This window comes from Pituophis catenifer, unplaced genomic scaffold (genome assembly GCF_029215685.1).
Source record: "Pituophis catenifer annectens isolate HBS135680 unplaced genomic scaffold, rPitCat1.0.hap2 SCAF_2, whole genome shotgun sequence".
NCBI classification, from domain to species: domain Eukaryota; kingdom Metazoa; phylum Chordata; class Lepidosauria; order Squamata; family Colubridae; genus Pituophis; species Pituophis catenifer.
In genome coordinates this window covers 213793151-213813019 of record NW_027256882.1, presented here as the reverse complement: position 1 = coordinate 213813019, position 19869 = coordinate 213793151, and the positions used below count along the sequence as shown (strand labels likewise).

The following is a 19869-nucleotide window of genomic DNA, read 5'->3' as shown; positions in this document are numbered from 1 at the left end:
AATGCAATCACATGACTGTGTATGGGTTGTTAATTTTGAAAATGGGCAGTAAATAGCTTTTTTTGGAGGGGGGGGAAATGCATCATAAATTGAGGGTACCTGTAATGAAACATGTACAATGAAGCAATTTTTGTAAAACTCTATTTTGCTGTTGTTGAAGATCATTGTTTCAATCTTCCTGAAGAAAAGAGAATTTTGTGGCAGCTGAAAAACTGTTTAAAGCTTAGAGGAGGATAGATAGTCTTGCTTTAAAATGTTAAAAACGCCACCAGAACATTTTCAGTAGCTTAATTTAATGTTTAACCATAACATATGGAACACAGATCACGGTCACATAACTATTTTGTTACATAAACATGCGAGACAAAAGTGCATCAAAATTTGGTAAGTTTTTTAGTATTTACATTCCATAATGAATAAAGATGACATTGTAATAAAGATGATATTGTAATTTGTTTTCTTTTGTAATTCCAGTTGTATTGGTCAAAATACATCAAGATACAGTTAGACACAGGATTGAATAATGTGGACTGAGTGTGGTAACATTCTTGTATACATATTCAGACGAATGTAAAACTATGTAAACTTGAAAAAAAATTAAATGCTGTATGCCACCTTTCAAAGTGTCATTTAATGAATTAGGAAAGAATGGGTTCATGTATTCTCGCATTTTTTTCGAAGGACTGAAAATGTGAAAAATACATAGAAACCTACAATGTATCAAGTTTAGCTCAACATTTTTTAATCCTGTGCCCATCAGATGTTTAGACCTACAAACCTCTCCTCAAATCAGTAATGGAGAAGGCCAGATACTTTTTCAAAGTCTATTTCCAATAAATTAAACTGAATGCATGAACAGTGAATACTGATTAAGATAATGAATTAGCTAATAATAATTTAAACAGTAAGATACAGTTGCACACACTTATTTTAAAATAATCCCTGGAATTTTTTCTGAAGTTTTTTCTGAAAATATAAACCTCTAAATCTCCTGTAGTTCTCAAATATTTACTGCACCAATATTCTAGAAAAATCCAAACACTTATTAGCAGAGTAAGTGATCAGAGCAAGGTCCTTCAAGTGTGGCTGTACTCCTGGGCATCACTAGTAAAATTTCTGAAGTTAGTGTTCAACTTAGAGGGCTAAAAGCCCACCACCTCGTTATTTTCAATATTCTCCATTTATTGATTTGTGAATGCAGAACGCCTCGTATACAGTAGTTTCAACTACTGAACTATTTGATTTCTTAATTCTAGCAGAGCACAACTATGACCTGAAACTATTTACTCTGAGATAAAATGTATTCTTAACATCAAATTACTTAGTATTCACTTTGGGATTATTCCATATTTTGTTAAGAGGAAGGAAAATTTCCCTTCTACCTTTCCCCCCCATCAAGTTATAATTGCTTTGATAGCTTTCCCAATGCAAAATTGCACGTCATTTTAGAAAAAAAAAATACAGATTCAGAGATCTAGGGAACCATGAAAACCAGAGATTGACAGAGACAGCCTTGTTCATTTCCTTAACAGGAAAAGTTTGAAACTCACAAGATGTAAAAGTTAATGCGGAAAACTTTTTATAAAAACAGTATGTATTCATTTCAGTCACCACCGATAAACTGATCAAGAAAAATGACTAGGATTCTATAAGAACACCACTTCATATTATGGAATGCTGAAAAACAGCATTAAACCTTGACTTGACAAGTGCATTTCCTAAATCATATTAAACACATACATATTGCACATAAATACATCTGCCTTTGGCATCTTCCCTTCACTATAATTAAATAATAAATGCACTGAAACATGTAACAGCAGATATTCAGATTTTTTACTTTATGAAACCTGCATAATAAAATCAATATAAATATCCAATACCATGCAGACACAAGGAAGACATGTACAACACAAGTGGAAGCTGATGTCATTTAAGAAAAAAGCAGAATTTTGTTACCATCCATCAATTCATAAATATAGAATAAGCATATTTATTTGGCTTTCATTCAGAATACAGAAGAGTTACTTAACCCCTCTTTAGCAAAAGCTAAGCTTTTGTATTCACTTTGTTCTCTAATTACCTACAATGTGTTCAGTCATTAAGCAGTGTGACATCCTTGCTAACTTACCAGCAACAGAGTAGATTCACTGGGCACTAGTATGATTGGTGATACTTTACTAATTTAAAAATACTCTCCAGGATCATGTCCGATTCCAGTTATGTCCAATTCCAAACTAAGTGACTTTTCTAAGCACAGTGTGTTATAGCTATATTTAAATAGATAATGCCACAATTTCTAGGAGCTGTTAAAAAGTGTGAGAGAAGGAAGGAAGTTGGTACTATCTAAAGCAAATACCCCATGGAAATTGCGGTCTTCTGTCAGCATACGACACTTGTTTGTAGTTTAGTATCTCAAAATAGAGAAGGGGTGAATGTCTCATTTTGCCCAACACCAAGAACAAAAATGATAACGCTCTAAATAAAAACTATCTTTGTGCTCCAACAAAAACTATTTTAAAACATTTCTGTTGCTTTATTGTTTTGAAAGCTCCAGTTAGCATTCTGACCGCACGTAATGATATTGTCTCTTACTATAAGCAAAATAGAGCCTGTGAGCCTGCCTAAATTGAATAGATTTGAAAGCAAATTCTTTTTTCACCTCTTCCTTCTACAGGCTGTAGTGTAAACTTACATTCAGTTGCAGTGGAGAGCAGCATGTGATTACGAAGAGAAGCATTTTTTTCCCTTTACAAAAACTTTTCAAATAGTATTATGAAGCTGCAACCAGCCCATATTAAAAGGTCTTTAAAATGACATGAGGACATCGTGTTCTTGCACGCTGGTATAAAAAGGTTGACCAAAAAGAAACGAATGTAAACCAGGTTTGAGCTTTTCGGCAAAAGCCATTATTATGTTAAGATCGCCCTCTGCTGTTAAGTCCAGGTCTATCTTCAAGTTACGAAGAGATTTAAAAGGCTTTTTGCCTTTTTGCCTGCAAGTTGAAGAATAAAGATGTAGTTAACCGGAAAACTTTAAAACTATGTCAAGATGCAAAATAGCCAACCCCATAGTTCCCTTTAACTTTACAACTCACGTATCATCTTCGATGTATTTGATGAGAGTTAAGGCTTTTCTGTGAAGGACTAAGAGGAACTGTGCAAGAAATACACTCCTTAAAGACAATCCAGGTTTCAAATGAAACACCTGTTAAGAATTGGCACACACAAAAATTACACCCTGAAAAATCTCCTTTAACTGGAGTTCTCTTACTGCTCTCCCATTCTTCTACAAACTGCCTTTATTTTATTTATTTTTATTAAACTTATATGATTGCTGTAGGCAACCTTTTTTCAAAAAATATTTTGGTCTACATCCCCAATAAACCAAAACAAGCATGACCAATGTCCAGGGATTATGAAATTTTATCCCCAAATACCTGGAGAATTGCCCAGCCTTGCTTTATGTGCCCTAAATACATTACATATTTTCAATAAAAAATATTATTTTCATGGAAAATTATGCAAAAAGTATTTAATAAACAATATACCGTATTATTAGTTTTAAGTAAACTGAAACGTAGTTACCTGATCTAAGAAAGCTTTTACTAAAGTATCTTGATGCTGAACATCTTGGAAAACATTCCTGCAGAAATACAGAGAAACAAAATAAAGCATAAAAAGAGAAAATTCTGAAACGCTGGGGACTATTTTAACTTGCAAAAAAAGGCGAACGAGGGAGGACACAATAAAAATGCTTTTAAAAAATTGTGCATACTATGGAGAAAGCAGGCAAGAAGTAATAATCTTTCTCAAATCACCAGGACCAGGAATCATCCAAGGAATTTAAATGTAGGGACCTTTAGAAACAAAGAAAACTGTTTATGCTCAAGGCGCAGAATGAACTGTTGGAATCCATAACAAGAAAAAATGACAGCTATTAATCTGGAAAGCTTTTTTAAAAAAGGATTAGATAAATTCACAGAGCACGGGTCTATCGGGGAGTATGAGTCTTGAGAATCAAATATTGTCTGCAAACTGGGAACAGGGTGTCTGCAGTTCCAGAGGAACATTTCTAGAAGAGGACTACATCTCCATTCAGTTCACAGGCAACTTCTAGCTCACTGTGAGATATTGAACCCAGATGGGCCTTGGCCTGATCTAGCTATAAACATGCAGTAAGTAGGCAGAAACCAGACCTACCCCACCCCTCACTTCCCAAAATGATCCTGCCCTGCCATCTCATTGGGACAGGGAGGTTGTTCTTGGGCGGGATGAGTAAGAAGGTCAGAAGTGATCGCCACGAGTATATACTTCTAGCAGGGTCACCCAAGGCTTAAACGCAATCCCAGCTACCAACAGACACAAGCAATATTGAAAGGTGCTCGAAGCGAACGATCATCTTAGTGACAAATGGCAAAGCCATCTGTCACACTGTGCAAGAGAAAGCAATGGGAAACCCCTTCTACATTTTACCCAAAATCAGGTGCCCAAAGTACAGGGAGTCCTCGATTTACAACAGTCCATTTCGTGACCATTCAAAGTTACAAGGGCACTGAAAAAGTGACACGACCATGTTTCACACCTATGACCACTGCAGCAGTCCCCAATTGATCATGTGATCAAAGTGGTCCTGTGATCAAAATATGAGCCAGCTTAGCACCTGGTTCATAGTTACGACAGTTGCGGTGTCCCAGGATCATGTGATCCCCTTTTGTGAAGCAGAGTCAATTTGGGAAGCCAGATTCGTTTAACAACTGCATAATTAACTTAACACCTGCAGGGATTCCCTTAAGAACTGTGGCAAGAAAGGTCATAAAATGGGGCAAAATTCACTTAATTGTCTCACTTGACAAAGTTTAGGCTCAATTGTGGTCGTAAGTCAAGGACTATCTGTACAGTGATTGAAAATACAGATTTAAATATAAAAAATAAATTATAACAAGCACGGCAACCAGCATTAGAATTGAAATGAAGACAGCAAGATGATAGATAACTTCTTCCTTGATGATCCACTATCAACAGGATGGAGATAGATAGATAGCTAGAGATAGACAGACAGACAGACAGACAGACAGACACAGGCAGACAGAAGCATGCACGCGAAAAGGATAGAGATTCTACATCTGAATCATGATGACCACCAACCTAAAATGCACATCTATATTCAAATATCTGCTCACTGTATTTACTCAAATGTATTTACTCACAACGGACAGTACCAAATAACTTTTTGGCAAACTCCTCAAAAATACATACAAGTCAGGTGTAAAACTTTCATCCGTATAGATGATGGTATCTAGAGGCATTTCTTCATCCAAAGTAGCTCTCCAAAATGCTGTTAGTTCAGATCTCATGTACCGTCGTTGATTGTAAATATGTTCATGGCATGGAGGCATCTGTTTCACTGTGTTAACATCTACATCTATGTGCGTGGTAGGGTACGGGGCATACATCACTTGACGGAAAGGCAACACAAAGCTTCCAGTCACATCCTGCCACAATAAAATTTCAAAAATTAAAAATGCAAAATATCATTTTGAACATAATATACAACCAAATGTCACTCTTTGCTTGAATAGAATAGAATAGAATAGAATAGAATAGAATAGAATAGAATAGAATAGAATAGAATAGAATAGAATAGAATAGAATAGAATAGAATAGAATTCTTTATTGGCCAAGTGTGATTGGACACACAAGGAATTTGTCTTTGGTGCATATGCTCTCAGTGTACAAGTAAGTAAGGCTGCCCTTTAAAGTTTGGCTTGTGTCCTGAGAATATTCAAGATTCCACTGTTTAAAATATGCATTGGTACTCAGAAATGAAATTTATTTCAATTCAATGGAATACAATTGCTAGTACTTGAATTTAAATTGCTGTTTCCCTATATATTAGTGAACACAAAACATCTTCTGTATCTTCTAAGTAAAGATTGCAGTATTAAATACAGAATAGTTGAGCTAACTGAACTTTGCAGTTATTAAACTCCGCTGACAATCCCTTACAATCCTTAGCTATCCTTAGTCATCCATAAGTCACTGAAGATTCTTCATTAACATAGTATGTGTCAAACTGGAAGTGACTTTACAGAAACTCACAACGTGTAGATCACAATGAAAACATTGGAATGTCTTTCCAAACACACACAGATCATGACTCTCAAACTGAATTCTTTGTGCATCTACATAAACAATGTTGGGCAGCTTTTCAGTTACAACCATTACACAGTTCCTTGAGGCAATTATTCAAACCAGCCCGTCTTACCTCAGTCAGAAACATGGTTAGAATGGTACTTTTACATTTTGTTCATGCAATTATTTGGTTTATTCCTTTTATTTTTAATGTTACAACTTTTAGAAATGAAGGATAAGAGGTCAGAATCTTAAGCAAGAAGTTTAGCTTTGTTCTTCATAAGGTCAGGGTAAAAATTAAAAATATAAATAATTCCATCAATATCATTCTAACCTGTAGAGAAAGTGTTCTGCATATGAGAAGGAAAGACAAAGATGTCAGTTTTTTTTCCTTTAGTCAATGAACTGTAATATACGTTAAACTAAGAAAGCAGCAGGCTTTACTGATTAGATAACTGAATAATTTATGCCATTGAAAACTACATTTTCTTGACATTAGAAAAAAACCCTGCTAAGTTGAAATATTTAGAAATCTTCTAAAAAGGAAAAAGCAAGATGGAAGAGATCATCTAGAAAATAGTATAATCATTTACTTACAGAATTGTTTTGATTAGAAAAGGGGATTTCTAATTGCTTGGTTTTTAACAATACACATAGGTTTTGATTAGTATGAGTGGTTCAATATTTGATTTAAGTGTAGAATATAAACTGATACCAGGTAGCATTTAATGTGAGGATAAGGCACACATGGTTGGGGATAGCACATGTACCCTTGCTTTTGGGGTTTTAGATGTTAATTGTTGCATGTGCAAAATGAAGGAAAAAAAGGTTCAGGTTGAGGAAAGCTCAAAAAAGAAGAGGCTCATTTTGAAGAAGTACAGGAGAATATAGGCGACAGCAGGTACGCTTTGATTATGGGTCCATTCTCCTTTATCTATTTTAAATATTTGTAACATCTATCTAGAAGGCCTCATGGCAGGTTATAATGAAGATTTAAAGAAGAGAAAACCAATCTGTCTCTGTTGGTAAAACATTTTGACAGCCAGTAAAGACATTTTGTCAGTGTAAGTTTACCTTTAGGAACAATATTTAGAATTTTGTTTTCTAGAACTATTCTGGGACTTCATTAAAATAAATTTAAGTTGTAAATATATTTTAATTTTTTTACTATTATATTTCATTACTATATAAAAATTTATGTCTAGAAATTTTCATTACCTATATCCATCAAAGCAGGAAACAATTAGCCTATTTCCCCCAGAAAGATTGCCTCAAATAGTGTGAATTTGAATAATGCAACCATTTTGTGGGATTCATTATTGGCACTAACTGAGACCTTCCTGTATGCATCAGGAAAGAAAATATCTTACCTTCAGTAACCCTTGCACAAATAGACCTGAGTCATACTTAAACGATGTTTCGTTTCTACAAAGGCGAGAACATTTTCGCTCTGCTGGAGTGAGAAAGAGGCACAGTGTCCGTACTATCTGTAAATAAATATATATGTATAGATACTGAAATAATGTAAGAAAATTTTGTAGATTGACAATTCTGTTGTACAGAGATTGGGCAACTCTTACTTGCCAGTTTATAAGGTTACTTTTTATATATGGCAGAATTACAGAAGTAATTTACAGTATGTTTTTTTTAAATTTTTAACTTGCCAACTGAATTTACAACCCTGGATTTCTTAGAAAATTCCCTGTATACATACTAAGAGAGCTAAAACCACGTTAGTTTTCTTGATCAAACCTTAAAGTGTGATTGTTATGGGATAAATGTTTGCTGCCTCGAGTTCTTGAATGAAAAGCAGGATATAAAACAAATATATAAATAGTACTCGTATACAAATCTCGTGCATGATTTTCTGCACCAGATCAGGAATTCTTGAATTTCAACTCAAGACAAGATTTGGAAATTGCAGATTTTTCATCTGTAAATTGAAAAAATTGATACTAAAAATTTAAATAAACAGATATTTCCTTCAACCCCTAACTTCTGCCAAAGCATTAAATATTCCAGCAGACAAAAATAAAATGATTGCTTCTATGATTTTAATTAATTAATTAAGAGCCTGTAGTCCAGTGGACTAAAGCACTGTTATTAACAGATTAACATCTGCTGCTTGCAATTACTGCAAGTTCAAATCTCACCAGGCTCAAGGTTGACTCAGCCTTCCATCCTTTCTAAGGTAGGTGAAATGAGGACCCAGATTGTGAGGGCAATAAGCTGACTTTGTATAAATATACAAAAGTATGAAGGCTATTGCTTAACGCATTGTAAGCCGCCCTGAGTCTCCGGAAAATGGCGGCATATAAATTAAAGCAAAAAAAAAAACAAAAACAAAACACCCTATGATTTTAATTAAAACACCCTATCTGGGAAATATCACCATATAGAAAATACATACCTTATTAACTTTTTCTGCGCTGCTTCCTATAACAACTGAGCAACCACAGGTTTGCAGATGTGAACTTATGGCCCTGAATATTAAGCAGAGGTTTAAAAAAAGTAATTTTTAAAAAAATTACAAGTTGGAGCAATGTTTACATATTTCAGAATCTCATTTTTTAAAAGTCTTTTAAAATTAATCTAAAATCTGAGAGTTCACATATACCCTATTCATATGCAAAACAAAACTTGAAAATACATTTCAAGAGTACATATAAAGGCAGTCCTTGACTTACAACATCTCATTTAGTGACCATTTGAAATGACAACGGCACTGAAGAAAGTGACTTATGACTGTTTTTCACACTTACAAACATTGCAGCATTTCCATGGCCATGTGATCAAAATGCAAATACTTGGCAACTGACTCATATTATATGATGGTCTTATGATCCCATTTTGCAACCTACTGACAAGCAAAGGCAACGGGGAAGCCAGACTCACTTAACAATCATGATACTATCTTGAGTATTGCAGTGATTCACTTAACAATTGTGTCAAGGTCGTAAAATGGGGCAAAACTCACTTAACAAATGTCTGAGCAGCAAAAACGTTGGGCTCAGCTCTGCTTGTTAAATCGAGGACTATCTGTATAGAGGAAAGTTGGGTAAGAAAAAGAACGGCTAGCCGTATTTGTGGAGAAGACCTGTGTTTCATTGAATACACTCAGGTCATAATATCCATGATCAAATCTCATTTTTTAATTAAAAAAATTTTTATCAAAAAAATTGATAAAAGTTATCAATTCCATTAATTATATTTTATAGTTATAGTCTGAAATAAGAATTCTGAAAACAAAAAGTATGAAAAATAAAATATCTTCTAAGCTCCTGCTTGTTGAACAATGAAGCTCTATCAGAAGTACATTAGAAGTTAGCCTGAAGCTTTTCATTTCTTTGTGTATTGGGGGGGGGTGTCCCCCATAGAAAGCAAGCATGAAAGAAGAAAACTGCAAACCCACTTTAGTTGTTATTCCTTCTCTTCACAAATGACACTTAGTGTATCCCCCTTAAATTTATCATACTCAAGTTTCCATGCAGATAGTCCTCAACTTATGACTTATCACTTAGTGACTGTTGGAGTTCTGACAGATCTACCTGGGGGTTATTTATAACCCAGATTCAAAGGTCTGATGGTCCCATCCCATCCCCCGCCACCCCCCAGCCCAATCACAGGACTACACTTCAGAAGCTTGGCAACAGGATCACATGACATTTGCCATTTGTCACATGCCATTTTATGATATATTTTTTTATCCAAACCAACGTTTACTTCTGGTTTTTGGCAAAATACACCCATAGCAAATTATTCACTCACTTACTGACTGTGGCAATTCACTTAACAACCTCCACAAAAAGGTTGTAAAATTTTACAGCTGTCATGAGTTACAACCGTGATGGGCAGGCTTCATTATGGTCATAACTCTGGGACTACCTGTATTTGTAAGTCTTTTGTGCTTAAAAAAATTATCAATTTTTTAAAAAAGAATTTAGGCTCTCTTTAAAACCTGCTTTAAATTTATGTAACAAAAGCTAATCAATTTCTATCCCAACAAGTCCCCTGTCTACTGGGTCTATCATTAAATCTCCACTTTCAATGGGTTTTCACAAAAGTGTAATAAAAATAAAACTTACTTAAGTAGGAAACTTTCGTGACAACTGTCACCAATGTCATCATCACTAAGCACGGTATCACATATCTGGAATATAATGAAAACAAGAACAAGATTCAGTTATTATGAAAACCACAGATATGAATATATCAAAACTGATTTTTATTTTTGAAAAAGCAAGGACGAGGATTATTGACAGAATAACAGTATTATCCTTCTATCTCCAACGCTATCCAATACAACTGATGAAACTTCCAGATTAGGAAGCGAAATGTCTTTTTCTTCTTCCTCCTCAAAAAAATTACTCCAGTTGCCTTTTCAAAAAATAAAACCACTTCTGATACAACTGTGACCTAGATGACTGAGAATATTCATAGACACATATATGAACATATTTGATTACAATGAAAATTTTAAAGATCTCAACATCAACGTTTTTGACTCCTGGTAACTGCCTGGGTTAGTTCCTGCAGTTTTCTTGGCTTTGCCTTCTTACCCTTTCCTTCTTTCTAGGGCTGAGAGAGAATGACTGGCACAAGGTGACCAAGATGGGATTAAAACTCACGGTCTCCTGATTTCTAGTTTCATGTTTTAACTGCTACATCAAGTTGGCTCTCCTCCTTTCACATAAAGACTTACATCTATTTCTTCTGATTTCTGACTCTCTTTAGCACAGTAGAAGAAAATAACATTACAATCACAATTTTTCTATATTCCCTTTACACTGTATTCCGTTTACACTGTTTCCCTTTACACTTTTTCTCCACCCCTTTTCTCAAGCTTTCTTTTCTTAGTTTTTCACATCTTTTTTTTTCTTTGTATTTTATACTTGGATAAACTAATTAAAAAATCAAAATTCAAAGATTTACATCTATTTCTTCTGGAACACTGTGTGATTTCATAGATGATAGGAGTTCCATCACAGGAATGACCTCCCCTGTCAGCATTGGAATGATACTCTGGCCCTGTAGAGTAAATACAAGTTTTATTAAATAAAGTAGTTGAATTTAACAAAATTGTAAGAAAAGACTATTTAGAGACTAAATGGTTTTTGGAGGAAAAAGAGAGAGAAATTAAAAGTGATTTTGAAAAATTAATTTTTTCAGATTTATTCTAAAATCATCAAAGAAATAGGAAATCAAGAGTGAAAATGTGTAAGTTTTTAAATCAGTGGGTTAAAATTGAATGTACTATATAATGTAATCTGATCTAGGATGGAAGCAAGCTAAAAAATGAAATGAGTATAGAATTGTACTTTATAGTTAAGAGATTACAAAAGGAAATGTTTTGTGCTTCATTTTTTATTCAATATAATGTAATAAATCTCAACTATGTATAACTTAACATTCATGCATATTGGCAATTCTTTTTCTGATAGATGAATGACGTAGGAAAATCTTTTGACAAATTGTACTACTTTGTTAGGAAAGTAGTTAGGACCACTCTTAGAGACACTCCCAATTCATATTAATTGTTTCTGTGGAACAAAAATATTAAAATATTTAGATTTCCAATTTCTATGTGGTTTAACATAATTTAACTTCATATTGCTTTTCTGGAGCACATAACACCAGACATGTCACTAGAAGGCAAAATCATAGAGCTGTGTCTCACTTTGGCCGTGTTGTGGGAGGGAATTCATTTGAGAAAGCTATCACAGGTAATCTTTGAGTTATGAATGTAATGGAACCTGCCAATTACATTCGTAACCCGAGGATTCATAGGAGTGAATCACGTAATTTGAATGTCATCATTCCCTCCTTTTGCCCATGCATTCACTAATAGAATACGTGGACCGTTATGTGCATGAAGTATCTCAGGGTGAGGAAGGCCATGGGGGGGCCTGGTGCTTCCGACAACCCAAGGCCTCTCTTGACCCACTGAGATATATCAGGCTCTCCCCCCCCCCCCTCATCCTGCTGACTGGATCACTTACTTTATGTCCTGGGCTCTGTTTTCGTCAGCAAAGGACTTGAAGAAAGGACTTTGCGCCATAAATGGAGGCCCAGAGGGATGTGCGCATCCCACCCGGGCTCCGTTCTCAGCAGCAAAGGCTTTTTGCAAAAAAAAAGGCTTTGCAAATGGAGGGAAGGCTTCGGTGCTTCAGGCCTTCCCTCCATTTGCAAAGCCTTTTGCTGCAGATCTCGTCTAGGCATCCGTTTGCAGAGAGGCCTAAAGTACTGTGAGTTTTGTGGTACTTTAAGACTCCATTCTCTGCAAACACACCGAAGACTGAAGCACCGAAGCAGGCAAAGAAACCGAAGAAGGCCAAGAAACTGAAGAAGGCCAAGAAACCGAAGGATCGCTAAATCTTCAGAAGGTATCCACAGTCCTAGTGCCTGTGGAGACCCAGTTGGGGGGGGGTGTAGGAGAATAGGGTGAATGTTGCAGAGTCTATGCGGTCGTTCATAAGGGTGAACAACTGCCATGGTGCTGCAACATTCATAACTTCAGGAGTATGTCATAAATACTTGGTGTTATGTTGTAACTTTGAAAGGTCACTAAGTGAACTGTCGTAACTCAAGGATTACCTGTATGAAAAGTTAGTGGTAAAAGGAAACTAGGCCACCAAAGAACCCGATAGCTGGACACAACTACCCACTATTCAGAAAATTGTATGAGTGTGTGTGTGTGTATGCATATTTTAAAGTCAGTGTTTTGCTATATGTGTTTTTCTTACTTGATCTTCCACTCTTTCTGCACCTTCCATAATAGACTTCTGGAAATGTTCTTGTCTTTCCTAAAATAGAAAGCATTTATTCACAAACAATAAAGACTTTTGACTTTTTACATGCAAATTTTGACATTATATAAATGTGATTTTATTTTAAAAAATTAATTTATCATTGTATTCAAAACCAATTACAATAAAGTAAAATTATGCTTGGTAAACCAAATGCAGAGATACATTTTTAGATTCTTGCACAGGCATGAAATTCAAGGGAAATTATGACCTATTCAGATTTTTTTCTCCAATCTATTCCTTTCTATCAAATTGTTAGCAATCAGAAATAGGATACTACCATTTATCCTATTGGACTATAACAACAAAGTGCAAGAATGTTTCACTTTGCAGAACATTTAAATTATATTTGAGCACGGAATTATTAGAGTCCAAAATCATCTCAAAATTATGTTGCAAACATTTCCCTCAAAGTATGTTTTATTTTATTCATCTCATGAATACTTTAAAAATAAATAATTCATGTTAAAATTAGGGACTACAAATGTTTTTCATAATTAACAATCTAATGTATCCTACCCTGTTTCCCCCAAAATAAGACATCCCCTGATAATAAGCCCAATCGGGTTTTTGAGTGCATGGCAATATGGCCAAGCGCTTATTTCAGGGTTCAAAAAAATATAAGACAGGGTCTTATTTTCGGGGAAACACGGTACACGAAAACGTCAGTGAGATTCTTTTAAAATTACTATACATTATTGGATAAATGGTTATGCCATATGATCAGTTAGGAAGAAGACACTAGATGACCTTCCAGATGTTCTGGGCTATTAACAACCTATTTTATTTATTTATATCCCACTTTTCATTCAGGAGCTCAAAGTATTATGAATGCTCCTATTTTTTCTAATGTCAAGCCAGTTTAGTAGGTTAGGCTGAAAGAGTATATTTCTGTGGCTTGGAGTAATCTACAGCCTTAGTTTCCCTGCTGCTAGACTAACACATTAACATGCCATACTAATTTTCATGTTCAATTGGCCTTAGGAAAGTTCTAATCCAAATTATCTGATCAGCACCAACTTAGCTCTTTTCTAAGAGGAAGACATTTCTTATTGGCTATTAGAAACTATATATATTTCTGAACAAGTTTATATCAGACAGTACATATTCGTTAGGTACATGTAATGAACTTCTATTACTTTTTTTCAGAATGACCGTATGTCATTTTTTTAAAATCAATTAACACCAATTGCAACTCTGGGCAGCCAATATAGCCTTACAACTAGTATAAAATCAAGCAAAATAGAAATAGAAGTAATGAAAAATGACAGTTAAGGCTAGTCCCCAATCCTACAGAACAGCGGGCTATGAATTTTTAAATATATTCTGAAGGTTTATTATTTCAGCTTCTGAAACCGTGAATTGATTTCACATTAATCATTCTTGAATAAATCTATGTAAGTTAAAAGTAGAATCTCCCTTAAGTCAATCTCAGCTCCTAGTGGTTTCCTGAACATGATTTATTAATGCATTTTTCCAGTATACCATTCAGTCCTCAAATTTCCTGCTTATCTTCCACCAACTCCTAAACAGATCTGAACTGGCTTACTTTTATGAGAACAGCCAAGGTCAGCTGAATGCTGATGAAATCAATTAGGATAAACAAGTTTCACTGGTTTCATTCATTTTGCCAAAGTATGACTAAATCTGGACTCATAAGCATAAAAAGTATGTTTATTTTTAAAATGGAGGATATCAGAACACCAAAGGCAAGATAAAAGCTTCAGTCTGTCTTGTTTGCCATCTGTTAGAACTTGTGATATTTAACAGTTGAGAAGAGACAGATCTTCTGACCTAAACTGTTTTACCTAAACAAGTAGAAATATTACAATGTATTAGAAGTAATTTCAATTAAAAAAAACAACCTACCTTATGCATCCATATTCTTCCTTTCCTTATAATGTGTGTCAATCTGTCAACACACACTCTGTGCAGGGGAAGGTAGAAACTAAGCTCACTCTGTGGAAGTATTATGGATAATCCGTATGTACTTCGGTCTCCATTCCAATTTCCATCAAAAATTAAGGACACAATAATGACCCCTTTCTCAGATAAAACAAAAAACTTCACATCTATTGCACCACTTTCTGCATTTCGAAGTATTTCTCCATTGAGAGTATGATTCGCAAGGAATGTTATTTCTCCATCACTGAGAAGCTGTTGCTCTGTTTTTGGAGCCCAAATATGTCTGACTCTGGGACCAAGAATATTATCCCAATATGCAAATGTGGCAGCTAATAATGGTGATTCTCCACTTAGTGCAATTTCTGTCTTGGCAACAGCAGGAGAAGGAGGAGGACAGAGAGCAGACATGTTGATCTCAGCAGTCACATTATTGAAACCTAAAAAGCATGTGCTGCAAAGTAAGCAAAACAAAAATGTTTATACAAAGCATTTTGATGCCCTAAATCTTGAAGTGCAATTTTTAGCATAAATAAAATAGTTCTGTAGATAGCAAAGTTCATGATAAACTACTATATGAGATTCTTATACTCTACTTTTAGAGTCCAGTCTGCAGACTTCCAAAAAAAGCAAGTTTAATCCTTAGTGACTGCCTCGTTCAATGACTATTTACAGTTATAATGATGCTGGAAAAAATAAGTTTATGAACAATATCTGCATTTATGATCTTTCCAGCATCCCCCAATCATGTGATCACCATTACAGTTAGTATATATTGTTCTGTTCCTGTTTCCCCCTCCCTTCACTAGAATGGAAAGTTTGGAGAGGAAGGGATTATAGGAGAGTAAGCAGGCACACAAATGGGAAATGCATATCAAAAGCAATGTAGTGGTAACGCCAGCAGATGTAGCATGCTACACAACTTGGTATATTCCACATTCTATACCTGCTTATTCTCTTGTAATCCCCCTTTCTCCAATCTTTTCACTGCGGGGGATGGGGGGATGGTTTAGGTACAAGAGAAATTACTTAGAGAAATCGCTTGATTTTTCCTCCCACCACAGGAATTGAGAGACTGCTTAAACAACTGAGAGGTTCTTAATATGCATAGGACTGCTTTCTCTCAAATAAAAATCAGTGGTGGTATAATAATTATTCATTTTATCAAACTGTTGGAAAAAGTCTATTTATAAACTCAATGTGAGGCAACTAATTAAAAAAAACATGAAGTCGAAAGACAATTTCAATATTTCAATGGTAATTACATAAAGCAAACAGAAATCAGTCTTCCAACAATTGTAAAACGATCTTCTCCAGTTTTGTTTCTATTTGGGGTAAAAGCAGAGCATTTCCACTAATTTCCTTCTATGATGCAAGCCCAAGAAAACCTGAACTGTGAGGAAATTTCGTAAGAAAATAGAAGCCTGGGTTAGTCAATATGTCTCATAGTTCAAGGCTGACTTGCATCTACTTAAGTAATCACATATTTGTACAGAAATCTGGCATTCCATCCAGGGTGGATAAAAATCAATGATTTTTTTAAAAAAATCAAAAAAATCTGATTTTTTTTATTTAAATCGGATTTTTTTGATCTTTATCAAATTTATTTTAATAAAAAACTTTTGGGGTAAAAATCTATCGTAAGATAGTTTTCTATTTAAGATACATAAATAATTTAGTTTATTCAGCATGAAATGGAGCTTAGTTATGTAGCATGAGGCTGTATATTCTGCAACACTGGGACTATCGGTGAGTCAACAGTGGGTCAAAGGAATAGCAGAGATGACAGTTCCTCTTTAAAAATTATGATTTAAATCGAGTTGATTTAAATCAAGCCTTTTTACTAGTGATTTAAATCATGATTTAAATCAAATCCACCCTGATTCCATCTAAAATATGTCCTTTCGAAAAATATTACCCTTACATTCAGTTGAATGTAGTCCTTGGTGGCAAATAGGGCTACCAGATCAGCAGGATGACAGAAATGAGATACAGAAAACTCTCTTACCTGCCATTTAGGGTCAGACTGAATTTTACAGCCCAAATTTGGTAGCTCTACAGAAGTCACTGGAATTTGTTCATAACTTTTAAAAAATTGCAAGACAATATGTGTCTATGTCAGCGAACATTGCAAAACCATTCAGCTGAAGAGACAGGCTATCAACATGCTTTTTTAAAAAATTTGATTTATATGCTGCCCTTCTCCGGAGACTCAGGGCGGCTTACAGTGCGTTAAGCAATGCGTTAAGCAATAGCCTTCATACTTTTGTATATTTTATACAAAGTCAGCTTATTGCCCCCACAAACTGGGTCCTCAATTTACCTACCTTAGAAAGGATGGAAGGCTGAGTCAACCTTGAGCCTGGCAAGATTCTAACTTACTTTAATTGCAGACAGCTGGTGTTAAATTACAGTGCTTTAGTCTGCAGAGCTATCCAGGCTCCTCAGACTTTGAACTGGGGGTTATAAAAAACCAATTACAATAATACAAACATTAAAATATATAGCAAACTCAAATAAATCATCTTTAACACAATAAGTCACTAGAGTCCTGTTTATATAAACTGCATTTTTATTAATATAAAATATATTGTAAAATGCTATATGTCATATCTATCTATCTATCTATCTATCTATCTATCTATCTATCTATCTATCTCCTCAGGTCAACACACAGATTCAGGGTACAGTGTCAACTTTGAATCCTCACACAATCTGAGAGGGGCAGAAATCAAGGCTTTCAAATACAACTGTATACTAGTTTATTTATATATATATATATATATATACATATATACATATATATATATATATATATATATACACACATACTAATATACAGTATCTGAAAACCTTGATTTCAATATATTGTGTGTGTATGCGTATAAATATATTCATATATATATATATATATATATATATATATATATATATATATAGTAATATACATTATATGTATATTAATAACGGGCCCTCTAGACTTTTCTTTTTGTTTTTTCTAAAAGTTTTTATTGAACAATTTCCAAGTTTAAGAACCACAAGTAAAAAAGAAAAAAGGAAAAAATACAAATACAAACAAATAAAAAACACAAGCAACACAACAGTGTAATGTGATTTTACAGCTTTCCTACCAGCATGTATATTCTGCTGTTATAATTCACTATTCAATATTTGCCTTCTCGTATATTTTTAGACTTCTTTTCTCTTCCTCCCAAGAAACCCAGGTCTTGCAATTAACTTCAAATCCAAAAGGAAACCAGCCAATTTTCTCAGACCAAATAGCTTTTCAGGGAAACCAGAAAGAAATGTTTGAGAGTTGGACTCCAGTTATCATCTCTGCCAGCCTTGGTTACCACTGCTGAATTTCCTTCCTATTATGTTGGAAGATATTCTATTTTCTCCCCTAGTTTCCCATCCCATTCCGTGATCCATATTTACTTCTGAAGCATAGCAAGCATAGCAAACCAGCAAAACCAGTTAGACACCATCACTTAAGGGTTATCTCCCCCCCCACCAATCCCTTTTAGTCATTTATTGGTTCTCAGACAGATTGTTCCTATAAGAGGTTCGGTCGGTTCAATAAATTGAAGGAAAGCCCTCGAGTGCCAGTTATTACACTGGGAAGCGACCACTCAACCTCAAAAGGAGACCCGATCTCGGCTTCCAGGGCAAACCAGTCAGGCGAAGGCGCGATACCCCCTCCCCATCATCATCACCGTCACCTACTTACCTGTGCGCGTAACTGTCCGAAGCCCGCCAAGAAACCACGTTATTATCCCCCTCCTCCCTTTACCAGCCATCCCCGGTTATAAACACAACCAACCCATCGGTGCGCATGCGTCTTTCGGACGGCTCTGCGCTTCACACCGACGAACTCCCAGCCACTCCGAGGAAGAGGGGGGAGGAGAGTTCAAGTGACGTAAGCGTCGAACAGTCTTTTTTTTTTTAAAAAAAAGCACTGTAGTGAGAATGCAGCCTAGAGGTAAGAATGGCAAGAGAGAGAAAGGGTAGCCGTCTAACTACGGCTCTTCGTCGGCACATGGATTTCTGGCATAAGAAATGCAGCCCTGTAAAGTCAGCAAGTTAAAGAAAGGTATCCCTGGCTCGCGGAGGTTGAAAGTCATACGGAAGGCAAGAGCTACAGGCATCCATATGACCTTTTTGGGACGCACTCTCTCCCCCTCCCCCGTGCATTTATTTTTTCTTAGTTGCAGGTTCCTATACCTTTAAAAGTGACATCGCAGAATAGGAGGGTTTCCTACAGAAGGGTTCCAATTAGAGCGCGTGGATCAGCTAGAAATCTTTTAACACATGATAGTTATATTTTTGTTATTGAAAATATTGATCTGGCAGGCTTTATGGCAAGAATCAAAACCATTGCTTTAAAAAAAAATCGGAAAGGTGTGAATGTTAAAACCAGCAAAAGGTTTCAGTATTTGGACTCCTAAGTGTGTATTGGAGGTGGTGACCCTTAGCTGTATGCAACGAAGTTTCATTTTAATGTACGCCGATTAGTGTACAGTCAAAGTGACAATAAAGTTATTCTATTCTATTATTCTATTCTATTCTATTCTATTCTATTCTATTCTATTCTATTCTATTCTATTCTATTCTATTCTATTCTATTCTATTCTATTCTATTCTAATTCTATACATGGAGGACTCGGGCCCTGTCATTTGAGAGCCTGAGCTCTTCATAGAAAACCTACAAGTATAACTCTCAGGTTCGGTCCACTTAGGATTCTGACGGCCGAGAGAGGGGAAGGAAACCGCGCAGGCGCGGGACGGTGGTCAACATTTTTCTTTTGTACTTGAAAGGAAATCTTACCATCTGGTCATTCTGGAAGTTCCCAGCTCGTCTTCTTGCGAGCACGTGGGGAAGGTCACGTGATTGAACTTGCTGCAGTCGCTTGATTTACAGAAAACGTAATTAACATACAATGACCGTATTTTCTCTAGCGACCGTGTTTTCTTGGGAAAAAAAATAAAGGAGAAGTCTGAGAAAAGGGGAAATCTGAAACAGGGTC

General features: G+C 35.4%; 1 protein-coding gene across 1 annotated transcript; it reads right to left on the bottom strand.

Annotated features, from left to right (window-relative positions):
* Positions 1-276: 276 nt before the first annotated feature.
* On the bottom strand, positions 277-18643 carry C9orf72 (C9orf72-SMCR8 complex subunit). The gene is made up of 11 exons (XM_070938581.1): positions 18573-18643; positions 14810-15296; positions 12878-12937; positions 11067-11162; positions 10220-10284; positions 8545-8617; positions 7505-7621; positions 5259-5494; positions 3588-3645; positions 3098-3207; positions 277-2995 (listed from the first exon to the last, which is right to left on the bottom strand). The coding sequence occupies exons 2-11, from the start codon at positions 15251-15253 to the stop codon at positions 2809-2811; spliced, it is 1446 nt and encodes a 481-aa protein (XP_070794682.1). The 5' UTR covers positions 15254-15296; positions 18573-18643; the 3' UTR covers positions 277-2808.
* Between the last annotated feature and the right edge of the window lie 1226 nt (positions 18644-19869).